Source organism: Epinephelus moara, chromosome 18, assembly GCF_006386435.1.
Source record: "Epinephelus moara isolate mb chromosome 18, YSFRI_EMoa_1.0, whole genome shotgun sequence".
In the NCBI taxonomy this organism is placed as follows: Eukaryota; Metazoa; Chordata; class Actinopteri; order Perciformes; family Serranidae; genus Epinephelus; species Epinephelus moara.
Genome location: NC_065523.1, coordinates 31,106,222 through 31,130,247, shown reverse-complemented (window position 1 = coordinate 31,130,247; position 24,026 = coordinate 31,106,222). Strand labels below are relative to the sequence as shown.

The 24,026-nt window shown below is 42.0% G+C and overlaps 3 protein-coding genes across 3 annotated transcripts; 2 read left to right on the top strand and 1 right to left on the bottom strand.

Moving 5' to 3' along the window:
• The first annotated feature begins 251 nt into the window (after positions 1-251).
• Positions 252-9,645, top strand: hapstr1a (HUWE1 associated protein modifying stress responses a). The gene is made up of 5 exons (XM_050068535.1): positions 252-636; positions 1,761-1,841; positions 2,485-2,552; positions 2,743-2,953; positions 5,139-9,645. Exons 1-5 carry the CDS (start codon positions 441-443, stop codon positions 5,453-5,455), a joined length of 873 nt encoding a protein of 290 aa, XP_049924492.1. The 5' UTR covers positions 252-440; the 3' UTR covers positions 5,456-9,645.
• Positions 9,646-14,021: 4,376 nt separating this feature from the next.
• Positions 14,022-18,667, bottom strand: dctn5 (dynactin 5). The gene is made up of 6 exons (XM_050069803.1): positions 18,494-18,667; positions 18,246-18,314; positions 17,667-17,785; positions 17,372-17,483; positions 16,348-16,450; positions 14,022-15,061 (listed from the first exon to the last, which is right to left on the bottom strand). Exons 1-6 carry the CDS (start codon positions 18,539-18,541, stop codon positions 14,964-14,966), a joined length of 549 nt encoding a protein of 182 aa, XP_049925760.1. The 5' UTR covers positions 18,542-18,667; the 3' UTR covers positions 14,022-14,963.
• Positions 18,668-19,078: 411 nt separating this feature from the next.
• ndufab1b (NADH:ubiquinone oxidoreductase subunit AB1b) lies at positions 19,079-23,314 on the top strand. Its single transcript, XM_050070037.1, has 5 exons — positions 19,079-19,286; positions 21,676-21,795; positions 22,313-22,400; positions 22,843-22,958; positions 23,048-23,314. Exons 1-4 carry the CDS (start codon positions 19,086-19,088, stop codon positions 22,932-22,934), a joined length of 501 nt encoding a protein of 166 aa, XP_049925994.1. The 5' UTR covers positions 19,079-19,085; the 3' UTR covers positions 22,935-22,958; positions 23,048-23,314.
• Positions 23,315-24,026: the final 712 nt, after the last annotated feature.

Here is a 24,026-nt window from a genome sequence, read left to right as displayed (position 1 = left end):
TATATTATGCGCTGTTTTCACGACCAATCTTGCGCTCTCTCGCAAGCTTTAGTAAATGGGGATTTTTTTCTGTGGTTCTTTTGTGTCAATGCTGTGACGGACGTGTCCAAGAGCCAATGACATTCTGAGGAAGGCTCTCGAGCCCACCCTGCAGTGCTCATGTCGCCAATCATAGCTGACATCTGGTAAAATGGGCGGGGTCAAGCGCATAACAGGGTAGTCTGCTTGTATATATTTCGACGTCGGCTACCAGGAAAAATAGTTGGCTAAGCTTATCTTCACAGATGGCAGTTAGGATAGGGAACTGCGCTGTATTGTAGTGCGAAATATTAAAACGCTAACAGTATTCATGAATTTATTAACATAATTCTTCATACGGGGTCCATATATTCATTTTTTAACACATAAAGGCGCGTTTTACTCGAGTTTAGGTCCATTAAATGGAGGAGAAGAAGGAAGACGGAGACTCGGAGATACAGGAACACGGACCCGAGCACTGGTTCTCAAAATGGGAGCGGCAGTGCTTGGCCGAAGCGGAGCAAAGGGAGCCGAGCGAGGAGGAGGCCGACAACGATCAAGAAAAACTGTGGCATCTCTTCCAGAACTCCGCCACTGCTGTGGCACAGTTATACAAAGGTTTAAATCAGCGCTGTCTTTTTGACTGTTCGTCTAACTATAGTTAACGCTACATTGCTAGTACGCCTCTGGCTTGTTGGTTAGCACACTGGCTACTTACCGGGCGTTACAGTGAACTAACGGTAGCGTCACTGTCGGCAGAATGCTAAGTAGCTCGTTAGCAAACTCAGTGGCCAGTACTGGGTAACGTTTACAGCTGATTTTGCAATGCTAAATTTAGCTAGCTGTGTTAGCCAGCGAAAAAAATAGTTATGAACTCGAATCCGACGTTTTACACTTTGTTTTATTGTTAAACAATCATATCTATTGGGACTGACATAATTTAAGCTGCTAAAGTTAATATGAAAACCTTTGTCAATAAGACTGCTTGTTGACACCAAGTTAGACAGCAGCTGTTAGCTAACGTAACGATAGCCAGGCTAGTTACAAAATGGCGATGGTAACAACAACCGTAGCTACGCGACATTCCCAGATGACAGTCTCTTGTATACTGTCAGTGTTACCATCTGTTATACCGGGCGCGATTAGCTGTTGAAATGTGATTTAAAGATATAAAGTTAACGCCACATAATATACTCTAGTCCCAAAACGCCCGGTTTGCCGCTGAGTGGGCAGTTTGTTTAGCAACGCGCAAGTTAAGCTAGCGTTATAATCACAAAATGGCGAGGATAGTATTGGTTCGCTGTGGAAATATTGGTTTGTCTACAGTATGCTGCGACTGTGGTGCTTTCAGACGCATTACATTCCGGTCCTTGTTGACAGAGCTCGACTTGTTAAGTCTATCCGTGTTTGACATGCATGTTTGACATGGCTCTGCAACTTTACTGCTGAGAGGGCAGTAAGTTTGTGTGTCGGTGCTTTCTTGCTAAACAAGCTGCTGCCAAGCTGGCCATCTAGCGCTGGCTGACAGTTATTTTTATGCCAAACCCTGTCCCTGCAATTGTAGATGTAAGACAAAATGGCGAATGAAAATGATCTTCACGTCAACCCTGTCATCACCAAGCTGTAGTGCCTCTCAGATGTTCTGTTGTCCTTTGGTCACATTAGTCAAGAGTGCTTTGCTTTGAAATTATGGCAGCATGTAATGTATAGAAACCAAACATATTTCTCCTGTGTTCCCACAGACAGAGTATGCCATCAGCAGGGCCTGTCATTGTGGGTGCCATTTCAGAACTCTGCAACAGCCCTTACCAACCTCTACAAAGGTATCAAACCACATCACTCCTTTCTCCATCCTTGTGCCTCTGAGCAAGATTTATTGCTGCCAACTACTGCACCTACTGTTGTTTTTGTGCTTCCTTACATCAAACAGGCTGTCATTGTACTTGTAAATACTGACATGTTTTAGGCTCCTCTGACAGGATGTAAACACTCTTATCAGCTCCATATTGATCAGTCTGTGACAGGGCTTGTAGGTTATTGTATGTCAGTGAAAGGCATGTTCACTGTAGGGTTAAAACACTGCATTTAAAAGTCTATAACAATGTCAGGAATTCACTGGTGAAACAGAGGTATTTTGTTGTCAGTTGTAAGAATGAGACTGTACTGGACTTGACTCCTAATTTGGTGGACTTACTCCTCAAACTGGGCAAAGGATTCCCAGGTAGAGTTGTGCTAGCGAGTTGTAAATTTGCTGTTGATTTAAAAACTGCCAGTCATGTTTTTTTATGTTGTCACAAAAACATACAGAGCTAAAAGTATGTACATTATAATCCATGATACTAAGATTTCCTAATGATTTCTGGCTTTGGACTAAAACATTGTCACCGTTACCATACGTGTTTGCGCTGCTTTGGAATACATGATAATGAACAATGATTATTTTCATGATGCCTTTCACCATCGCAGAGAGTGCTGAAGCCCATCAGAGAAGCTTTGATCGGGGCATCCAGATAGGCCACCAGCGCCGTAATAGGGTGGGTCTTGTTCCTCTGTTACCTTTGTTAAGCACCCCCATTCTCTTGTATCTGAACAAAATGTGATATAACACCTCCCTACATTAGGGAGCACAGGAGTGCTGAAAGGGGGAAAAATGCATTAGTGTTTTGTTAATGAAATTAAACCTTGCTTAACTAATGGATGTATCACTCCTGTATTGAATTGCAGGACATGTTGGCCTGGGTGAAAAAGCGCCGGAGAACCATCCGCAGGGAGGATCTTATCAGCTTTCTATGTGGCAAAGCACCACCACACAGGAGTAGCAGGGCTAACCCCCGGCTGACTATGGTGGCCCCCAGCCGGGCTAATTCACCAGCGGAGACTGGCTCATCTGTGGAAGCAGACCTCCAGCCCTTCAGGGAGGCCATAGCACTGCATGGTGAGTTAAGTGCGAGCATGGCACACAGCTTACACACCAGTAGTCATTCTAGCCACCAAATCAGAGGCATGGTTTACAACCCATGAGGCAGCCACATTGTTGCATAGAAAATCAGTGTTACTGCTGTTCTATAAGGCTATTTAAGGTTTGGCATTGTGTTATAGAGTGTTTGTGTGAAAATGTCTTTCATACGTTTAATTTAAATACCAGCTGGCTCATTTATCGTCACCTGAAGCAGAACTATAAAATGCTAAAATAAGTCTAAACACTGAGGTGCAGCATGTTTTTTTTATGTGTGCAAGAGAGTGTTTGTGCATGTGTTTGAGCACATGCCTGTCCCTCAGTAATCATACTCTGCCACATATGGCGCAGAGATAAGGGTATGTTACGCACGGGTGTGTAAGTATTGGCCAATGGTGAAAGAGGGCCTCACGTTCTCAGCCCCTCGTGTGTGTGTTTGTGAGAGGGAACGTCCCACTTAAGCACAAGCGAAAAGCAGTCCACTAATAATGACCCTGGTTTTAAATATGCAGACGCCGCTGTTTCTGTTTGTAATGCAGTTTCTTTACTGTATGTTGGTATTTCTGCTGTACTGTCGGTGCACACGAGTGCTGAGAACATTATCTAAATGTCCCCACATTTTAAATGGCTGCTGAGGTTAGCATGGATGATGTTAGGCATTTGGTGGTTTAGGTTACAGAAACACAAGTTCAGTCTGTGTCAGGAGGTTTCAGTTATCAGATACCTTTTGCATTTCACAACCAGTGTCTGTGTGTTGGGCCAGACAAAATCATTTTGATTTTACATGGACAAATTGCATTTCACATTTCTATCCAGCGCCAACTCTTAACAATCAAATTCACAGAATGTTTGTTCAGTGTAGTGACACACATGAACTCTGTATTTCTAACAGACGTGCAGTTGTTGTGAAGACCGATGTGAAAAGCTTTTATCTGTTAAATTAAAAATGAGAAAGCTGCATCATGAATACAGTTCATACAGCACGTGAGCATTTAGAGAACACTTTCATCTTTACAGTGAGGGGATAAGGGGATAGTAGGGGTATAACGATACACCAACATGGATTGATATAATGATTCAATGATTAACGATCCAATACTATCAATGCAAAATTAAAACACTTATTCATACTTTAATTTTAAAAATACACCCATATTTTCAAATTCCCAGACAACATTTGTGTCACCATTTCTGTCCAAGTGCACCTCAGTGCTAGGTAAGAAAAGACAATAAGGATATTTACCAATATTATCTGTATCGTATAATGATGAAGCTTATGATTTAGGTCCCTCAGGGACAGAAATTGTTTTTCCGTTAGTTTACCATACTGTGGTCTGAAGATATACGTGCCACTTTGACATCACAACTGAAGTTATGACGAGTTAAGAGTCATTTTGTTCAGCCTAAGTTTTGGCACTAACCTGTGTGTTGTGTGTTTGTCATCCGAACAATGTCATTCCAAAGAAGCTTGAACCTGACTCCTGTTCTCCTCTAAAGTCCAAAATGGAGACGGAAACAGCCATTGACGCTACGGCCTGAGCGAGTGACCTTGACAAATGATGAGGCTATTTACATGTTGTCTCCTTCCCATCACAAGGGAACGTCTTGCCCGGTTACACATTTCAGTAGCCCCCCCAAGGAGCTGGTTATATCTCAGAGGAAAAAAGTGACACTCCCTTCATGTCTTATAAGATAAGATAAGATCAGAGATGAACACTTAAGCTTTGATGACTGACATGCTTAAGCAGTGCAAAACATTTTTTCCCACAAATACCCTCTCTGGGAAGATGAGGCACCATCTTTCTGCCCCTGTGTGTTGATGCCACTTGGATCGGATGGTTGTCATTTGGGGTCGTGCAAATATGATGAATATGGGATTGATGCAACAATGATGTGCTTGGTTGTTTGTCACTGTTCGTCCACTTAAAAGACGCCATTGATGTACATGTAGCCTTCATTCAAGGGTAGCTTGCCTCATTGCAAAGTCCATAAATAATAGAGACGAATAGTTGCAGCTGCTACTGACTGAGGGTTTTTTGGATCCTTTTTTTTTAATCTCGCTATCAGAATTTTCATGTGATATCCGTTGCATTTCTCCATCCACTGATGCCCTTGGTCTGATGCTGCTCTCTCCTCTCTATCCTGTCCCCTCCTCCTTTCACAGGTCTGAGTGGAGCCATGGCGAGTATCAGTGTGCGCTCCGGTGCTCCAGGGTCTCCCACACATGTGAGTGGGAGCAGCAGTAATGGAGGCGGTGCTGGTGTAGGTGGATCTTCTGGCTCGGGGCCGGTGTGCCGCAGCAGGCGCAACGGGCTCCAAGACGTCGACCTGAACACTTTCATCTCGGAAGAGATGGCACTGCATCTGGACTCTACAGGCTCTGCCTCTGCTGGAGGGGGAGGAACCAGGAAACGAAACTCCACCCAGTGCAGTGATGTCATCACAGACTCCCCTACACACAAACGCAACAGGATGATCTGATCTGCCGCCTGCCTATGTGTGTGTGAGGGGGTGAGGGAAAAGCCTTCAACGCCAAGGCGAGGAGAGGGGGGATGGATGGGCTTATGTGGGACAGATGGACAGATCCCTGGCTGTGCAAAAGAACGTGGGCTGAAAATGAAAACAGGGACTGAAGGTCTCAGTTCGGTCCATTTAGATGTTGAATGAATTCTCTTCCTTGTCTCCTTTCCTCACAACATTACTACAAATCACTGATCTGCAATCAGAACGTTGATGGGTGTGTGTGTGTGTGACTGGGAGGTCTGGACGACATCACACACTCAGACATTGCTGCCCCGGAAAGGAGACAAGGAAGGAACTCATTCTGGGGTCGCAGACCGTTCTCGAAGGGGTGAAAATGCACCTTGTGCTACTTGACAAGTAAAAGCCACTTGATCCTTGACACATTTGTGCCCTTCCCTCCCTTAACCTCACTCATCCTCACCCACCACCTTAATAAGGAAGTGAGGGCCATGATCAAATCGTCTCACTCAGCGAATCAAGTTGCTCGCCAAATGTCCGACCTGACTCTGTCAGAGACTCACCTCTGCGTCAAACAACCACCTGTTCTTTCTGTTACTTTATCATCACAGCTCTCAGTTGACATTGCCTGTCAGTGGCGGAGCTAAAATCACCCAGTAGGAGCACATCTGTAACGTCATCCTGCTTCACTTGCCGCTTGTAACCAGTTACACATCTCTGGCTACTAGGTTGATGGCATGTAACTTTATTCTCTGCTAATACTCTGCTTCAACAGTGGCTTGATTTAGTTCAGCCAGACGCCCTTTTTGTTTTTAAGTTCAACCGCCAGTGTTAAATTCTAGGTTTGTTGCCACTGTTTGCAGCAGTGATAGCCAAGTTAATTTTGCGTTCTTTCTCCACCTTGTTTTTTCTTTTTGTTGTTGAGGATAAAGGAAAGGAAAAAAAATTTTCTTTGTGTATACAGCTTGTCAGACAGCCCGTTTGCTGACTGCGACGCCCTCTCCCCCTTTTACCCTAGTCTTATTACGAAAGCAGCTGCTGTTTTATGTGATCTTGTGATTATTCTGATGAGTTGCAATAAGGATTTTTGCACTTAGCTTTCACCTCTAACTCATGCAAACAAATCGGCTCTTCCATTGTATCCCAGTTGTAGCCTCATCAAGCCCTCGACAGGCCCGCTTGTGGTCACTCCACGCATTATTTACCGGTTGGTGCTTAGAAAAAAGTTGGAAACGGAGCCGTCACGCACACCTCTGGTTCCAGCAACTCTTCAAAAGTGTTTGATAAAGTTGTGGAGCGTTCCTGCGTGTGGGCTCTGCTCGTAATCAAAGACTCAAGAGTCATTTCCTGTCAGACAGATGATTTATTGGAAGATAATTGGTGCTGTAAAGAAAGCGAGAATCACAGAGATGTTTACGAAGGTAGCATTTCTCAACAGACCCGCCAAGCATGCCAGCCAGTGCACTCGAAGAACTGGATTATTTGGTTGAGTGTGAGATTGGGGTGTTGGGACACTGTCTGCTTTTTGTATAAGGGGCGTGTGCATTAATAAGACGTGGATGGGTTTGATTTTACTTGGTACAGGATGATGCAACTCGGAGCTTGTTTCGTTCTTGAAATGGTCGTTGCCTTCCATCCTTATGGAACGGAGAGGAGACACTGATATCATGAGTCAGAAATTTGGGTTTATTTAGCAGTTTGTAAAGTAATATAAACTGATGTTAGTGTCGTAATGAAAGATTATTGGAGTTAAATTGTAATAAACTCGTTGGTATATGCTTTCATTTAGCATAGGAAGCTAACAAAGTGTAAATTATAAAAAGAAAATCTTGAGTTGTCTAGTTATCAAATCAATTCTATATATTCTCAGTGATGCCCTGCCATAGTAAGTTGTCAGTGAGGCGTAAACACCTCAACTTAACCTGTTAATACCCGCTGTCGCTGACTTGTAAGATGTCAATGTTTCCTGCTCTGTTTTTCCTCCTTTCTGTTGACCTGTTCACTCCCCTTCACCTTTACGACCTGGAAAGTGGGTTTTCTTTAGTTGTATAAAGCATGCCAGTTTTTAACTTCTGTTACAGTTTGGTCACAGATTTCATTTTTGCGTTATAGGTTTGCTTTTATATTCATACATGATTGCTGGCTTGTCAGTGAGAAGAAAAGAACCAGGCTGAGATTTGTTGCTTCTGTCTAAAAAAAATAATAAAGCATTCTGTGTTTTAGGAATTTAAGTGAAACCACTGAATTAGACTGAAAACGTCAACGTCATATTGGAAAAGTGAGATTTGATTTGCGAGCAGAGAGCGTCTGATTACTGTGAAGGAGGGTCAGAAAGTGATTCATGTCAGTCTTGGATTAAAATTGTCTAAAAAGCAAACGATGTCTTGTAAAGTTCTGGGTAGCTTCAGCTAGCACAGGTCTAGTGAATGACATAGGAAGGATCAATGTTTCTTGAAAAGGAACTTCGCCCTCAAAGTCATATTTAGGCCACATCCACACTAATATGTTTCATTTTAAAATGCTTAACTATTGCTATGTTTATGCTGGGTGTCCACACTAGTCCGCCATTTTGGATCCCTGAAAATGGGGTCCTTTGAAAACGTTGGTTGGCTGCGTTTTCGAGTCGCGACATGACTTGCCCACTGTATGTACACATTAGTCCATGATCAGCCCTCTTCGCTCTTTGGTTTGGAAGTAAAAGCCTTGAAGAAAATGCTAAGTTAGCATTTAGCTAACTATAAAGTATTAGGTTTAAGACGGGTGTTAAAGGTCAGCGTAATGGTATAGGTCACATCTCTGCATTCATAAGATGAATCATGTCTTTGTGTGTAATGAATTATAAAGTGGATTATTGCACCGTTGTAGCAAGGTTTAAATAACCATTACATTGGTGGGTTTGTCTAGGAGGTGGGTGCGGTTTGTAGGGGCGTGTCGTGAAGGCTTCAAATGGAATTTGAAATATGAAATATTGAAATGAAAGCTATACGTGTCTCTTGTAGTCTGGGCAGCCGGAAACAATGACACAGACATCTGCATTTGCTTCCTGATTCGATCTTCAGCTAAAATGTCAATTCAAAACATCGTAGCTAGGTTTACATTTATTTATTCTACTTTTGTGGGTACTCCTTTCACATCGCCATGGCTTCCTCTAGCAAGGGATAACGCTCCCGCTACCCTCTAATATGGCAGCATATTGGCTACACAATGACTCCCAATCTGTTTTCTGTTGCCCTGACCGTCTTATACTCGTGTTACTTGTGGCAACAGTTCCACTATGGTGTCGGTCCAAGCAAAGAAATCGGTGGTATTCACCATATCCGTAGTATTTTCTGTATCTAAGCAGCCAACCTTAGAGTAAACCACCTGCTTCCTGTTTACACCGACACATGCATGCCCAGTGTACATTAATAGTGATATGCATTTCAGGCATGTTAGCATGGACGGAAGTCATTTCTGAAAGTGTGCTAAATACTTGAGTGTTCAGACACTGTTCTCATGCATTTTAAAATGAAAACGTATCCGTGTGGATGTGGCCTTAGTGTCCGCCAGACAGTTTTGAACTCTGCAGATTGCTCAGGGCAGACTATGGAGTGAATCCTGACAGCTGAGCTGACAGCCTGTCCACATGCTCTTCATTAAATTGAGTTTTTCTTCCTCCAGACACTTTACTCACTGTTTCCTGTCTGACGCTCCGCATTGGCACTGGTAGCATTCATGACTGAAACCAAATGGCGCGTGTTGTTACAAATTAGTAGTTGAAACCTCCCAGTGTTTTCTGTTGCATGACAACATGTCAGCTAAAGGGAAGATGTGAAACGTCTGCTGACGGGGAAATTAACTTGAAATTCAGACTGAAGAGTTGGCTACAAGTGGGATTGTGCCGTCTTTCTAATCCCACTGTTCAACCTGCGGCGTTGACCCCCCCATTGATTAGCCTGGTTATAATAGAGGGGGCACTTTGTGTTTTTCTTTTCTTCCCCTGAGCCAGTCACCGGCCTTCATCCACATTGTTTCAAAAAGGCTGACTCATGCCACGTGTCTCTGGAGCCAACACTATTATCAGCTGTTTCTTGATACTTATTTGTTTAAAAAGTAATAAATGGCTAATCTATATACTTAACATTTAATTGTTGGTATGATATATGTGGTTCACATTGTAAAAGAAATAAAACCATTGAGTTGCAATTGGATGGACTATGTTTCATTAAAATAAAGACAATGGAGAGTTTTGTTTTATCTTAAATCTGATTTGCTCACTAATTTAAGGGTTTTCTGTTAAACATGTACACACACATTTTATCTGTCAACTTGAAGCTCTGGGGTCTCATTTATAAACACTGTATGCACAAAACGAGGCCTGAAAGAGGCGTACACTGCTTCCCACGCAAAAAATGTGATGAATAAAAACAGACTTGATGGGAGAACCTTTGACCTGTGCTAGCAAACGTTTTGGTGATGGGAAATTAGCGATGCAGACGGTGAAGTGGAAGCCTGACTGTAGGAATATTTTTTGGCACACATCATTTTTGGCTTTTGTTCATACACACATTTTTAGTGTGGCTCCTACACACTGTTTTATAAATGAGACCCCTGCTCTGTTTACTACAGGAGAGTGACAATCCTCCAAGAGGTGTCCTGATTGGCTATAAAAAAAAATTACATGCAATGCAAGGAGCCTTAATTTTTGTCTTCATTTCTAACCATATTTTCAGAAACTGAAAACTCAAGAACTTCCACCACAGGGTACCCTTTTAGATCTGGTTGCAGTTTGCAAATTTATGGCATGCAAATTAGGAGCGGTGAGCATGTAACGACTAATTTGCCAGTTATAGTCCAGAGGCTGAAAGTAATCACATTTCACAAGCCATGTACGAGAGAGAAGGACTGAAGTGACTGATTTATTTATTTAATTTTGTAGTTAGAGGGGCCTTTAAAGATATTAAAAAACTGGATTTAACTGTACAGGTAATTGATTTAGTTGACATGCACAGGTGGGTAAAACACTTGAGTCGTGCATTAAATATTGTGAGACTGTGACTAAAGCAGGTCTGGTACATTATTTCAGAGCTGAGGTTTCTCAGTTTCGGGTGGCTTCATGTCTGGACTTAAATTAATTCAAGTGACGTTTACCTTAGCACTCTTTAGGCCACTAGATGGCACCAGAGGACAGCATTAGAAAAAAATCACTTCATCACATGGCATTAGCTCTGCTCATGAATCTATGATGAGGACATGCACATAGACAAGCATGTGGAGTTTGTGTTAGCCCAGGGGTGTCAAACATAGGTTGTTCATCTGTTTTGTAAAAGGATGAACGTCTGCAGAATGTACTTGTAATTCTTTACACAAAACAGTGACAATATTGGAGCTGATGGTTTTATTGGTCCATCCCATCTGAGATCAAACTGGGCTGTATGTGGCCCATAAACTAAAATGAGTTTGACACCCCTGTGTCAGCCAGTTCTGATACTGTAGTGTTTTATTTTCAATGTCCACATTCTGATGAAAACTGCTGTCCTAAATTTGTCTACTCCATCCCATCTCTGAGGCTTTCTACCATCTTAAAGGTTCCTTCTGCAATTTCTGACCTCTGGCAGCACTGTGAAGCTGTTTTTTGTTTTTGATATGAGTGGGTTTCCAATTTGTTTCTCACACAGGTGACTCAAACAGTCCAGCTAGTGGTTTCACACTATTCCACTCTACAACAGGTGGGAGTGATGTGCCTTCAAAGGCAGACAGTAAGAAAACTGCTGACTAATAAACATGGATAGTAATGATGCAGCATTTAAACCAGTGGCTTTTAAACTTTTTGTGCCCTAGGCTTACTAAAGGGCGAGCCTAAATCTCAGGGCACACCTGTATTTATATCTGTGCACAATAGCTACTATAACATGTGTTAACACTCTCATCACGACATAAATGTTTGTTCTTATTTACTGAAATCAAATAACAGTTGACATAATGATTCAAGAATTCATTTCAAACATTTTAAATTTACATTAAAGCAACAATAGCACCTCTGTTTAAATGGGAAGTGATGTGTCGCACACTTAAAATTCCCCCACATGAACAGGGACAAACAGGTTCCCTGTGGAGGTTTTTTAAATTAAAGTTAATTACATTTTGTAAGTAGAGTTTGCCGCTTTATTAGTAAAAGGCTGTGCACAACAGACTGATACAGTCGGTTAAAAATTAATTTATAACTTTTTGTATAGGCCTCGTTGAATATTGCAATAATAATGTGTGTTTATCACAAAATCCCACGGCACACCTGGATTTGGATCACGGCACACCATTCGAGAGCCATTGGTTTAAACTTTGCAAACGTTTTAAGTGGAAGGAAATTAACTCAACAGGTTTGTCACACCTCAACGATACACACGTAAAGTTTTGGTGAAAAAAAAAAGGTTAACTGTTGTTTCCACGAAAACTTTACACGGCACCTTTAAAGCTGCAGCTGGTTATTATTTTATTTTATTTTTTTTAAATATCTTTTTGTCACATTTCCTAAAACTCACTGCATTCTCACAGCACTAAATCAAACTCCTCTGTCTACTCTAGTACCTTGTAGCATTTCTGATGAAAGTGAAAGAAAGCAATGAATCACAGACAAGGGATCTCTGACGCAACCATGAATCATGTCAATCACTGCTCATGAACTTTGGTCAAACTGTCAAACTAGAAAGTGCTGATCAAATATGAATCAAGATTCTGTTACTGCATTCCTATTTCTCACCTCCGATATTTTCCTTAACATATTTTAGTGTACTGTTCAGGGGCTTAAATATAAACAGTGCAGTGCGGTTGCACTGGGGCCCGTGGGGTGGGGGGGCCCATAGAGAGAACGAGCCCTTGAAAGTGATTCAGATTGCTGGGTGATGTTGTCCAATGTCAAATCTGTATTTGTGTCAAGACAATACATGCATGATAGCATGCACTAGGGCCCGTCATAACGTCCTCGCGCCACTAGTTTATCTGTAAAATGAGAAGATTTATGACCTGGCAGCCATGTTGGAAACAGTCGAGCCAAAACCAAGCATCGCCCACAAACTCTCTCATTTAACAGCTAAACAGTACAGTAAAATATATTTCTAAAAACATCCCAGGCGAGAAATACACAATGCAATGGCTTTTATTTGATCAGTGCTCCTTAGTTTGACAGTTTGATCGCAGTGTACAGTGACTGGCAGCTGCCTTAGAGACTCCTTTGCTTGGATCGGTTGTTTTTGGTGCGCCGCTGTAGACTCAAGCAAGTCCCATTAGACACAGTAGGAAGAGGAGGACGGTCTGTCTCATGTACTTCTTTCAGAACATTGTCATAGTGACAGTTTCAACAAATATGACAACGTTATTTTAATCAAGTTCCCAACTGTAGCTTTAAAGGTGCTACTAGCTTAAAGTAGCCGTTTAATTTTCTTTGCACAGTTTTTCTCACCAAAACACACTGTGTGTATCCCTGAGGATTGCTGAACACATTTATTTCACCATGAACATCTGCAAAGTCAATTCTTTTAATGTTAATACTGCATTAATTACATCCATGTGTTCCAGTCCCCATTACTACCACTACTACTATGACTATACAGTAGCTATGCCAGGAAAAGATTTAGTATGTCCCAATACATAGTATGTCAGTTTGCAGTATGCCAAAAATACCGGGATGTTCTACTACATCCAGCTGATTGTGCAGTATGTAAGCCAGCATGCTTTTCTGGCTATTCTGACCCACAATCCTCTGCGCAGCGGACGATCCGTCGCATCAGCTGAGCTGCAGCCAGATGACAGCACATTGTCAGCTGATTGACAGCTGTCAGAAGTCACAGTGACAGATGACATTGTCCTCAAGTAACTGATGACCAGTTGAATAGTAATAAGAGGAATACTGATTAAGTGAGCAAAATAATCATAAATATTACAAACAAAAGGACATGCAGATGCAATTTCACTGTCACATATATAAAATGTTAGAATCTATAATCTGTGCAGTTATAACTTTACAGTTTGACTACATACATCGCAAAGTAACAACAGCAGAGCTCTCCGGGTGGATCTGCATCTCTGGCGAACTTGGTAAGGCATATAACAGTAACGGATATAAAAGCAAGAGGGTCAAAGTTCAGGGTGTATCATCATGAGAGAGTAGCATATTGGCATGCAGCAGGACGTACTTTTTAAGAGCAGCTGCAGCACCTACTAAAAGTAAAAAGTATGCGATTTGGAACACACCCCATGTTTACTTGCTAGCACTCTATTATTTCCCTGCCTTTGTTGGCATATTGAAATGCATCTTTGCACATTACTACCACCAACTGAGGATCAGCAGAATAGCATGAAAGCAGCAACAGAGATGAGCGCCTGCACATTACAATCAAACACTGCCCCACGAGGCACGTTACATAAAGTCCATGAGAAATGGCAGGTGTCTTTGTATCTGTTAAAATAACAGTTTAATCCAAGATGAATGCTCTGGAGCTGATATCATGGAGTCACAAACAAACTTAAGCAGTTACTGGAGGAAAAAGTAGAGGGTTAAGACAGGACAGAGACAGAGCAGAGTCCACATGTGTCAGATTTTCAAGCATTTATATTTATTTAACTGCGTCACTATTTCAGACGTTGGCTCTGGCTGTTGGCTGCTCACAGAAGATGATAAAGGCAAAGCACAGGGGGCTTCCTGCACACATGTACACAGTCAAATTAACAGCTGATCATTTGAACATAATGAAATAATAAAAATCAGTATTAAATAAGTGTCATGACAAATTACAGGCGCCAGTGACAGAAAAGCAAACAAGTCCTTCAACACTAGAAAAAAAACATCAAATGACAGAGACAAAAGCAGAATATCTCTCCGGATATGAGTGAACTCTGTTTCCCAAATGAATTGTGGTCATGAGTAAAGCACACGTACAGCCAACATCCTCAAACACAACTGTTGTTGTTGCTATTGTTTTGGTCCATGGGGGTCGTATAATATATTACAAGCTCCACCCTTCACCTCCTTCCTGTCAGAGCTCCTCCACCTCCTCATCTTCACCCACAGCTGCTGTCAGAGAGCAAAGATTGGAATTGAGCCACAGAAGTTCTCGAGTTTCTCCACAGACCAGGATTAAATATCGGACTACACGAACATACAAATCAAACCAAACTAAAACTGAGTGCCTGTAGGGTTTTGATCCGTGCCCCTTGAGGACGTCTCAGACCAGCTGGGATGGTAAATATGAGCATGCTGTGTACAGTTTAATAAAGACTTTCACTGCAATTTGGAGCTGCAAACACTAAACTACCTTCTGCAGCTTTATCAGATTGTATCATCATGTGCTTTTCTTCTACTCAAAAACTAGAATCATTTCATTAATAGGACCAGATGTTTGTTCTTGGGCAGAGAAACTCAGGGCCTGTGGGAGGTGAAGGATAAAAGGTGAGCTCTCAGAGTCCATTTCTGATGAGAGACCCTGGCCGTGACCTGGAGAGGGTGTGGATCCTGCTGATGGTTTTGGGGCAGGATTCAGATCTGGCTGAGAGGCAGGAACTTCTGGTAGTAACTCTTGGTGACATCAATCATAAGATCCTGCGTGCACTCTGGGAGCTCTCCTGAAAATAGACCTGAGAGAGACACAGAAGAACAAGAGTCAGGACGTGATAGATAAACAGAAAGTGTAGGAGTCAGCTGTGGGGCTGGGTATTGTTAAAAATGTTTCGATACCAGTACCGATACCTTGACTTGATGACAGCTTTTTACAATAAATTCTATTCTAACAAAAAGAAAATGAAGTAACACATCAGGCTTAGTGTCCATGTGGTGTTTTTTTTTTTTTTTTCTGAGCGCCAGCGTCTTTTATCAGTCATCCCCAATGAGGTGAGAGTGTATGCGACCATATACTGTCACTTACAGAAACAACACTGCATCCAGCATCTTTTTCCAGAGTGCTCAGACTTTTGTGTGACCGCTCTGAGTACTTCCTGTCTAAAATCTGCCAGAAAAAAACATTATATGGACACTCTGCCTTGTGGTACAATGGTACAGTAGTTTTGTTTGGGTATCTTGGCATTTCTACACAATCAAAGCAGTTTTACAACAAAAAAAAGAAACCTATTTATCTATTTTCAGTTAACATAATATCAATAAATAAAAATATCTAACGTAACACAGGTCCCAGTTTAAGTCACTGCTATTACAGTAACATTACCTTTCCATGTCCATGTTGGCCGAACTTTTGTGTTTCCCCAAACATTACCTGCTAAAATCCCAGCCATCATAGTGCCGTCCTCATTCACCTCAGATCAAAGTAAATCCAGTGGTGGAGATTTCGAAGGAGGCTCCGCAACGTGAGGTGGACTTGATGCTGAGAGGAACATGGCTGCGGTCTGTTCTTCTTCTTCCAGTCGAACGTGGAGCAACTTCACGCTCTTAATAATTCCATGCACGTTCAAGTGTTTCATCAAGTTTGCAATGTTGCCAGTCTTGCCAACAATGTCCTTTTTGTGTATAACGCATCGTGCACTATTGGCATCAAGCCTGATAAAATGGAGCCAGACTTCTGATCTCCTCTTAGACTTTGTGTGCACCTACAGTATTCGATGCACACGGTAGTCAAGCTTTTCAAAATACAACACACACAGAGGTGAGCCTGTCTCTGGGTGTAACAGCATTTTTTTCTTTGTGCCTCTACGACACGTAACGAAAGGAAGCCAACACCAGCTTTATTAGATGTTTGTACAACATACTGCATGTTTATTGGCTCACTGATGCTGATGTATCTCAACTTGGTGCCAAACAAAAAGGAATTTTTCAACACTCCCCAGTACTAAAGCAATTCGACCTGTGCCATAAAGTATTGTAGTTTTGAACCCAGCCCTACTCAGGTGTGTGTTTGTGTGCTGCTGCTGACCTGGACATCCAGAGAAGACGGTAAAAGGCGGCACTACAGTCTCAGGAGGGAGCACGGTGTTGTCTAAGATCTTGCAGCAGTCCTTCAGCACACAGCGACGACCCTGCACACAGTACACAGCACAAGTTAACAAACATCCACTACTGAGTCACATGCTTTAACTTACTGCAAGTGTTTGATTTATTCTGATTATTACACCCTGGTTAATAATGGAGGGTGGCTGTTCAGAACAATATAGGGATCTAGAGCACCAAAGGTTTGAATACTTGCGAAAGGTATCTGAAAGCAGCGCAAGAAAAGTCAAGTCGCTCCAGGTTTCAAAGGGTTAAAAATGCACCATGTTGCCAAAACATCAGGAAATGCAATAAAGTCTACCCTGCATGTCCACCTTTGTAAGTTATTCCTGATTTTTTATTAGCTGTCTTCATGATCAGTTGTTTACCATCATGTCCTGCACAGTCAAGTACCTGTCGTTTCAGGGTTGAGTGTTTGGGCTGTGGTAACATCTCATGGGCACAGTTACAGTGTAAAATGAAGAAAAGTCAACATATTGTTTTATATTGAAAATAATCATCGTTTTTAGAAACCACAATCAAGACAAACTGTATATTTATGCACACTTAACAGACTTCTCTGCATATATAACAATTTCGAATTCAGCCTTTTCAGTTGTGGAATCTTGCAAGACAATGGCAATTAAATTCAAGCTGTGGCAAGACTGCTTCACTGCAATAAAATTAAAAAATATGTTTAAAAGTGTCCCTTTCATATCCCATCTCAGGTCTGTGCCCACTCAAAGCAGCCTGCCTGCAGTTTGCTGCTGCTCTCAGTTAATCTGAACATGACCACCATGTGACTGTTTCACCAGAGGCAAGAAGACACACTGCTCCTGTTCATGTCCTCTCTCCTTCTGAGGCAGAGCTTTGTCTCTGTCATGTCTCCCTTTTCTGCTTGTAAATATATATATATGTGTATGTGTATGTGTGTGTGTGTGTGTGTGTGTGTGTTCTTTTATTCCACTTACTATGACACAGTTCTTGCCAATGTGGACGTAGGAGCCAATCTGTGCTGCGTTGACCACACAGTCCTCCTCAATGAAGACGTGGTCTCCGATGTGCAGCGGGAAGAACGCCACTCTGAAGGGAGAGATGAAGTTTACGTGTTTGTTTAAATGCATGAAGCAACCAGAAATTAGGGAGATAAAATAAAATGTAATTCTGCCTGTAATTTCCTGACACAAAGACAATACTCAATTGGACAATACTGATCATTCTACAAATCAATCTACAACAATTTGGCATAAGAGAAAAATTCTTTACCCTTTGCTGAACTTTTTGAAAGGTGGTCGTATGACGCTCCGGCTTTTCACCACACAGTGTCTGCCCACCCTGACATTAGCCAGGTCTCCTCTGATGATGCAGTCATTCATGACAATAGTCTGAAGGACACAACACACACTTCTAAAAGACTGAACAGCTCTGTTTTATATATCACATTCACCTGTACAAATGGACTAAAAAGATGCCACACAAATTAACATAGATAAATCAAAATAGAAATCACACACTATGTTGAAACATTACATGGATGGAGGAACAAAAAAGCAATGAAAACAGGTAGAAATTTGACATGCTTTACATATATTAATATGTCTTTGCTGCTTGTTGCGATAACCCATTTGTATAATTCTGTCTTGTCCTCTTTGAAGATAACTGTGTGGCTTCAACATGATACAATAAAAATAGATAAATACATTAACAAAGCACACACACACACACACACACACACACACACACACACACACACACACACACACACACACTGTAAGCTAAATCACAGCCCAAAAGAGTATTTTTATAACAACATAACTGCAGGCAACTGTATGTTTTTTTCCTTACTTTGCCATTGAGTACAATGTTTTGACTCCCACACAGCACTGACTGTCTGCTCACTTTGTTGCCAGAAGCCTGAAATACAACATACAGCATTAATATTTGCATTAAAGTGTGTTTCTGTCCTTATTTTCGATCAAAACTGAGCACAAACAATGATTTCAGTGACCAAACGCCCAACGCCCCGTTAGCTTCAGCTAGCCAAATAGCTAGCGACTAGCTTGCTAACAACGGCTAAAAATCAAACACCTTACCGTTTCAATGTACTCCGCTTTGTTGTACAGTATTTCAGATAACTCCATGGTTAGGAATAAATATGACAGATATCATAAAATATTTTAAACACTGGGGATAATTCAGTAATGACAATCTGTTGTGCTCTGCTGTCAGAGCTCAGCGTCTTCTTCTGCCAACTAAATGAATGGCTTGTCAGACAATATGAGTTGAGCGCCAGATCATCGATGGATTGCGTTAAGACAAACAAGTGAAACAGTCCATTCGTATTTGTTATAGTTGAGTTGTATCGTATAAAAGTTGTAAATTTATATGAATTTTTGAATTATCCTGCTAATCCAGGTCAGCTGGCTAGGTAATTATCAATCAACTAATCCGTAATATGATTCTGTGATTGATTGGTCTTGCCTGATCCGAATCCTCGCTTTCGTCACCTTTGTATTCTACATTTTCTCAAAGTATTTTTTATAACTATATATTTTTAATGGTCTGTTTCGTATATGACATTGTAGACATCAGAAATAAAATTAAAAAAAATACAAAATAAGGCGCAGCTTGTGTTATGCGCATGCGTACAACAGAGCCCTTGACCCCGTTTCTTCTTCGCTGTGCATGCTGGGAACTCAGTCACTACTCTCCGTCATGGCGGCCCGTGTCCTGCAGCAGTGTGTCCGCACGCTCGCCCGGCCCTCGCTGAGGCTGTCCTCGGGTAACCTGGCACTCAGAGCCGCTGCCGCCCCGGCAGCAGCCGTCCACCGACCGCTCTCCTTCGCCGCAGACAGCCGGAGGACGCGGTGGCTCGGACAGAGCCCGGTGAGTCTCCGGTAACATTGAACAGTCGTGGCCTAGCGTTCCCTCCTGTGACCTACCGACGCCTTTCAAACATGTCAGGCTAACCTAGCCCGCTTAAAGTTCAGGATGGCATGCAGGCAGGTATTTTACCATGAGTGTAACTCTGTCGGTGCGATAACGTGACAGAAGTCCACCGAGTTTTGTAACGTCACATTTTTTGATTACACAACGGCCATGTTTTGCTTTTTAGCGAGCTAGCTAGTTAGCAAAGTCCATTGAGACACATTTGTGTTTTCTCACCTGTAATCTGGAGCGGATGATTCAACTCAAACCTAATCTCCTTCTGATACTGTAAAACTAAGTCTAGCTGAGACAGTGCTCATGATGCTTTGCCACATAAACAGTGCTTGTTTTGATGAATTGTGTTTTTGTGTTGTGTAAATGTTGTTAGTGCAAGTACAGTATTTTAAGTGTGCACAGCATGCCAACTTTTTCAGTGATGCCTAAATGACATGCTGTTCACAATGAGGATGATGTCATGTTGCATGCATTACCTAAAGCAGGGGTCAGCAACCTTGACCATCTAAAGAGCCATTTCTGGTCTAAATACATAAATGAAAAATCTCTCTGGAGCTGCAAAACATATTTAAATCTTATAATGTAACACAGCCTATCAAGTCTTGATTAGCCTATTATTACTAATAGGTCTAAGTGAACATCTACTGATATGTTTCATCACAAAGTGGCCACTCCTAGTGAGCCATTTTTAATAATTTGGTATTTAAACTTTGCATTATTGGTGGCGAAAGTGAATAAATCTATCCATGCTGTTATGTCCTCTTTTGAAGAGCGAAGACAAAAACAGGACAATCAAATAATTGAAGGAATCAGAGTAGAAGTGTAAAAAACTAACAGGTGATTTATCCACAAGTGTAACACAAGGTCGTCCAAATGTGGGGGAGGAAGGGACAAAGTGGTGGTGCCACATAAAAGTTACCAATATAACAAAACCCGGCATCAACTAACCTCTTAAACAAAACACAAACGAAAAACCTTAAAAAAGAGCTTCACCAAACAAATACAAGGATGACAACAACCAATAAACTTAGTGTTTCTAGACACGAAATAACTATGTGAGGGAAATGTACAGGGTACCCACTCACCTGTTGTCCTCAGCCTCCCGCCACATACCTTAATCAAAAAAGAGCAGCAGCAGCCCAGTCAGCCTCAGTGCAGACGATCAGAAAGGAGAGGCTTTAACTCTGTAGGCGTGCTCCTTTTATTGAGGACAGGTAGGCTGAAAGGATGAGGTAACCAATCAGCAAACTGATGCACAAGGTGGGAAGTAATCAGGTTGTTAGCACCTGGAGAGAGAACAGGGAGGAAGACAACAGAGCCCAAAAATGCAAATTTTCTATTTTCCAGCAATGCTCTTTTAATTGATTAGGAAACTAGGGATGCATGATAATATCGGCACGTCATCGGTGTGGGCCGCTATTGGCATTAAAATGACCTACATGCCAACATGCTTTTTCCTATTTTGCACGATGAATGAATATTAAATATGTTGAAAATTGTATGTCATGTCTCCATCTGCTGGTGGGCCATCACGATAAGGGTATGCGTGCATAATATGATGGTAATTCCACTACAGAAGAGACTTGAAGTAGTTATATATCAGCAAGATATTGGCAAAAAATCCACTTCCTGTATCCCTGCTGGAAACTGTAGCTGCCGTAGCTAGCCTCGCTAGACGGACTGAAGACAAGTCACCGCTGTTTAGGTGCAGCAAAATTTATAGGAGAAGGTGCCAGGCTGCAGAATTTGAAAATTAAAATGTTATTTATAAAAAAACGTTGATATTAATTTCCTTATATTTTTTGACAAAGCGACAGCGAGCCACTGGAGAGAGGTGAAATTGCTGCTTGCATGTCCGGAGCCTCAGGTTGCCTACCCCTGACCTAAAGTCACGTTAAAATAGTTATAAAGGGAGGCAAGACAACACACAGGAGCTAATTATAAGCTTCAAAAAATAGTGACAGTTGTGACTGATCTCAGGTCATTGTAGGACAAAGCAAGACCAAAGTAACTAAAAGCACCTCCACTGGATCTCTTGTTTTGTGCAGTTAAAAAAACATCACCTGATAATGTGAGTGGTCAAGACCAGCACAAATATATTTGGCAGTAAAACCAGATACATGTTGAAGTTGGTTTCGTAATGCACCAAGAGCTAAAAAAGCTAGTTCTATGCTCGACTGCCAATATTTTGACCCACACACAGGAAGTGAGCATGAATGGCTTCAAGCTAGGCTACTACAGGAGTTATCTCTCTCTGGTCACCACGTCTGTGCCCTCTGTGCATCTCCATGACCTTGCTTCACCTCCTGACCCCCCTCCTCTTCCTCCTCAGATCCCCTCAGTGGGCGTGTTGTGCCGACAGTATGGTGACCTGCCCCCCCTCACCCTAGAAACCATCAAAGACCGTGTCATGTATGTTCTGAAGCTCTACGACAAGATCAACCCAGAGAAGGTGAGAGCTCAGAAACTGTCAGGCGTGCACTCTGCTCACTGACGGATTCCAAATGTGAAGAAAATCTATCCATCTTTAAATTGAAATAATCCTTTAATTTATTTGCAGTCTAGTCTTTTGAAAATTGGAGACAACCTGAAAAACAAGTGTCAGAATCACGTATTATTCCTATGATGTTCTGCTACAGACTTAGTTCAGCCAGAGTTTTGTCAGACACCATGTTAACATGAGCACAGCCCACATCCCAGACTTGATGTAAACCCTTCATGGGATCATGTAAACAAGACATTATTCTTTGGCGTATGTGAAAAGCTTGGACCTAATCCGACTAAAAAAAAATATGTGATCATGATTTATAAATGCTGGTCAGTATTTTGTTCGGAATATCTATGATTTCTCATCAGACCTCGATGTGAATGGGCTGAATATTCTTTCATCTGTCGATGAATGAAATGAAGCTGAAGCGATCGTAAATAAATTACATTTTTAATGTCTGTGTGACTTTGTTGCTCCACAGCTGCAGACATCCTCCCACTTCATGAAAGACCTCGGTCTGGACAGTTTGGACCAGGTGGAGATCATCATGGCCATGGAGGATGAGTTTGGTGAGTCAGTATGCCGTGCATGCAGCTGCTAGTCTGTCAGGGGTGCACAGGATATTGCACACAGCATCACACAGCTAATGTCACCTAACAGGTTTAATGACAAAGCCTAGCCGTGTTGGTGTCGGCAAAGTTTGTTGGGACAGCTGCTGCTGCTGCTGCTGCTGCTGCTGCGTCTGCTCATGTTAACTGGGCAGATGTTGAGCTGACCGTTCGCCAACAGGAGTGCAGCTTTGAGGACGGTCCTTCAGTGCTGCGTCCTGTGTAGCAACAGCAACAGAAAGTTCATGAAGAAATAAGCAAGGACATGCACAGGGCAAAATAGCACACACAATGCTGAAAGAATGTAGCGTTAATGACCTAGATCAGTGGTCTCAGTGATGCATTCAAGTGCATCCTTTAACAGAAAACGTGAGCCTGAGTTTTTGTGTTGTTTTTCCTGCAGGCTTTGAGATCCCTGACGCAGAAGCAGAGAAGTTGATGAGTCCTGAGGACATTGTACAGTACATCGCAGACAAGAAGGACGTGTATGAATAATCTGCTCTTTAGTTCACCACAGAGGTGAGTCTTTGTTTCCTTCCTCTCTGACGTCACACAGGTGCCTTTTATTGTTACGTCTGATGCTCATCAGCATTCTTTATTTCTTCCAGAGGTTGACCCCTGCGTGACCCCACAGGAAGTACATTTCCCACTTCCTCCCCGTCAGCTCTTCTGTCTCTTGCGGCATCGTTGACGTCAGCTGCCGTGTCTCGTGTTTAACTGTATTTAAATGAACGTGTTTTGGGAGTTTGGAGATAAAACATTAAAAAAGGTTATCTCACAGTTTTGATTTTTTTTTTGTTTCTTCCAGCCCAACAACGTGGTTCCAATGTATAATTTCACATGAATAGATCAATAAATACACATGCTGTATGATACTGACGCCTCGTCTGAATGTTGAAATGCAAAACTCAGAAATAAAGACGGTGTTCTGACACAACTTTAAACAAGCGAGTCTCAGTCTGAAGGTCACATTTTTCTAGCCCACAAAAAAGCATACAGTCCATAGAAATACTATAATTTAGTCTTTCCATTGTTTGTCACATTACAGCTGCTTTTTGAAGCTTTATGTGCCAATAGGACGTCAGTGGAGTTTGGAAACTGATATGTAGTGAAATGGCACCAACAGTAGGGGAGAACGGGGTTAGATGTCACACTTTTTACTTAAATTTGAATCTCAAAGTGCAGCTATAATTCCTTTTCAATGTGTAATGGAAGCCTACAGTTTCAAGTAGGACTGGAGTGACCTCAGGCCCTGATCACACAGAAGGTGTTTAAGCAGCTGGAGGCACTATTTTGTAATTGTTTTTAACAAGAACGAAGCTTTTTGTTTGCGTTTTTTTGGAGCGCTCTGAACTCCTCGAGTTGAAAAAACTTCAACTCAAAGCAGAAAAGCACCCCACGTCATCTCCGTCATCTTTTTTCTCCATTGTCCAATCAGATGATTTGAGAGGCGGGCCTTCTGTGGTGGTCACGACAACAAGTTAACAGTTGGTAAACAATGGAGGAGAAACTGGTGGTAGTGGTTGCTGGATACCCAGAGCTATACAGCCCGACGATAGACAGCAGGTTGTCAAACTGCCCCTGAGT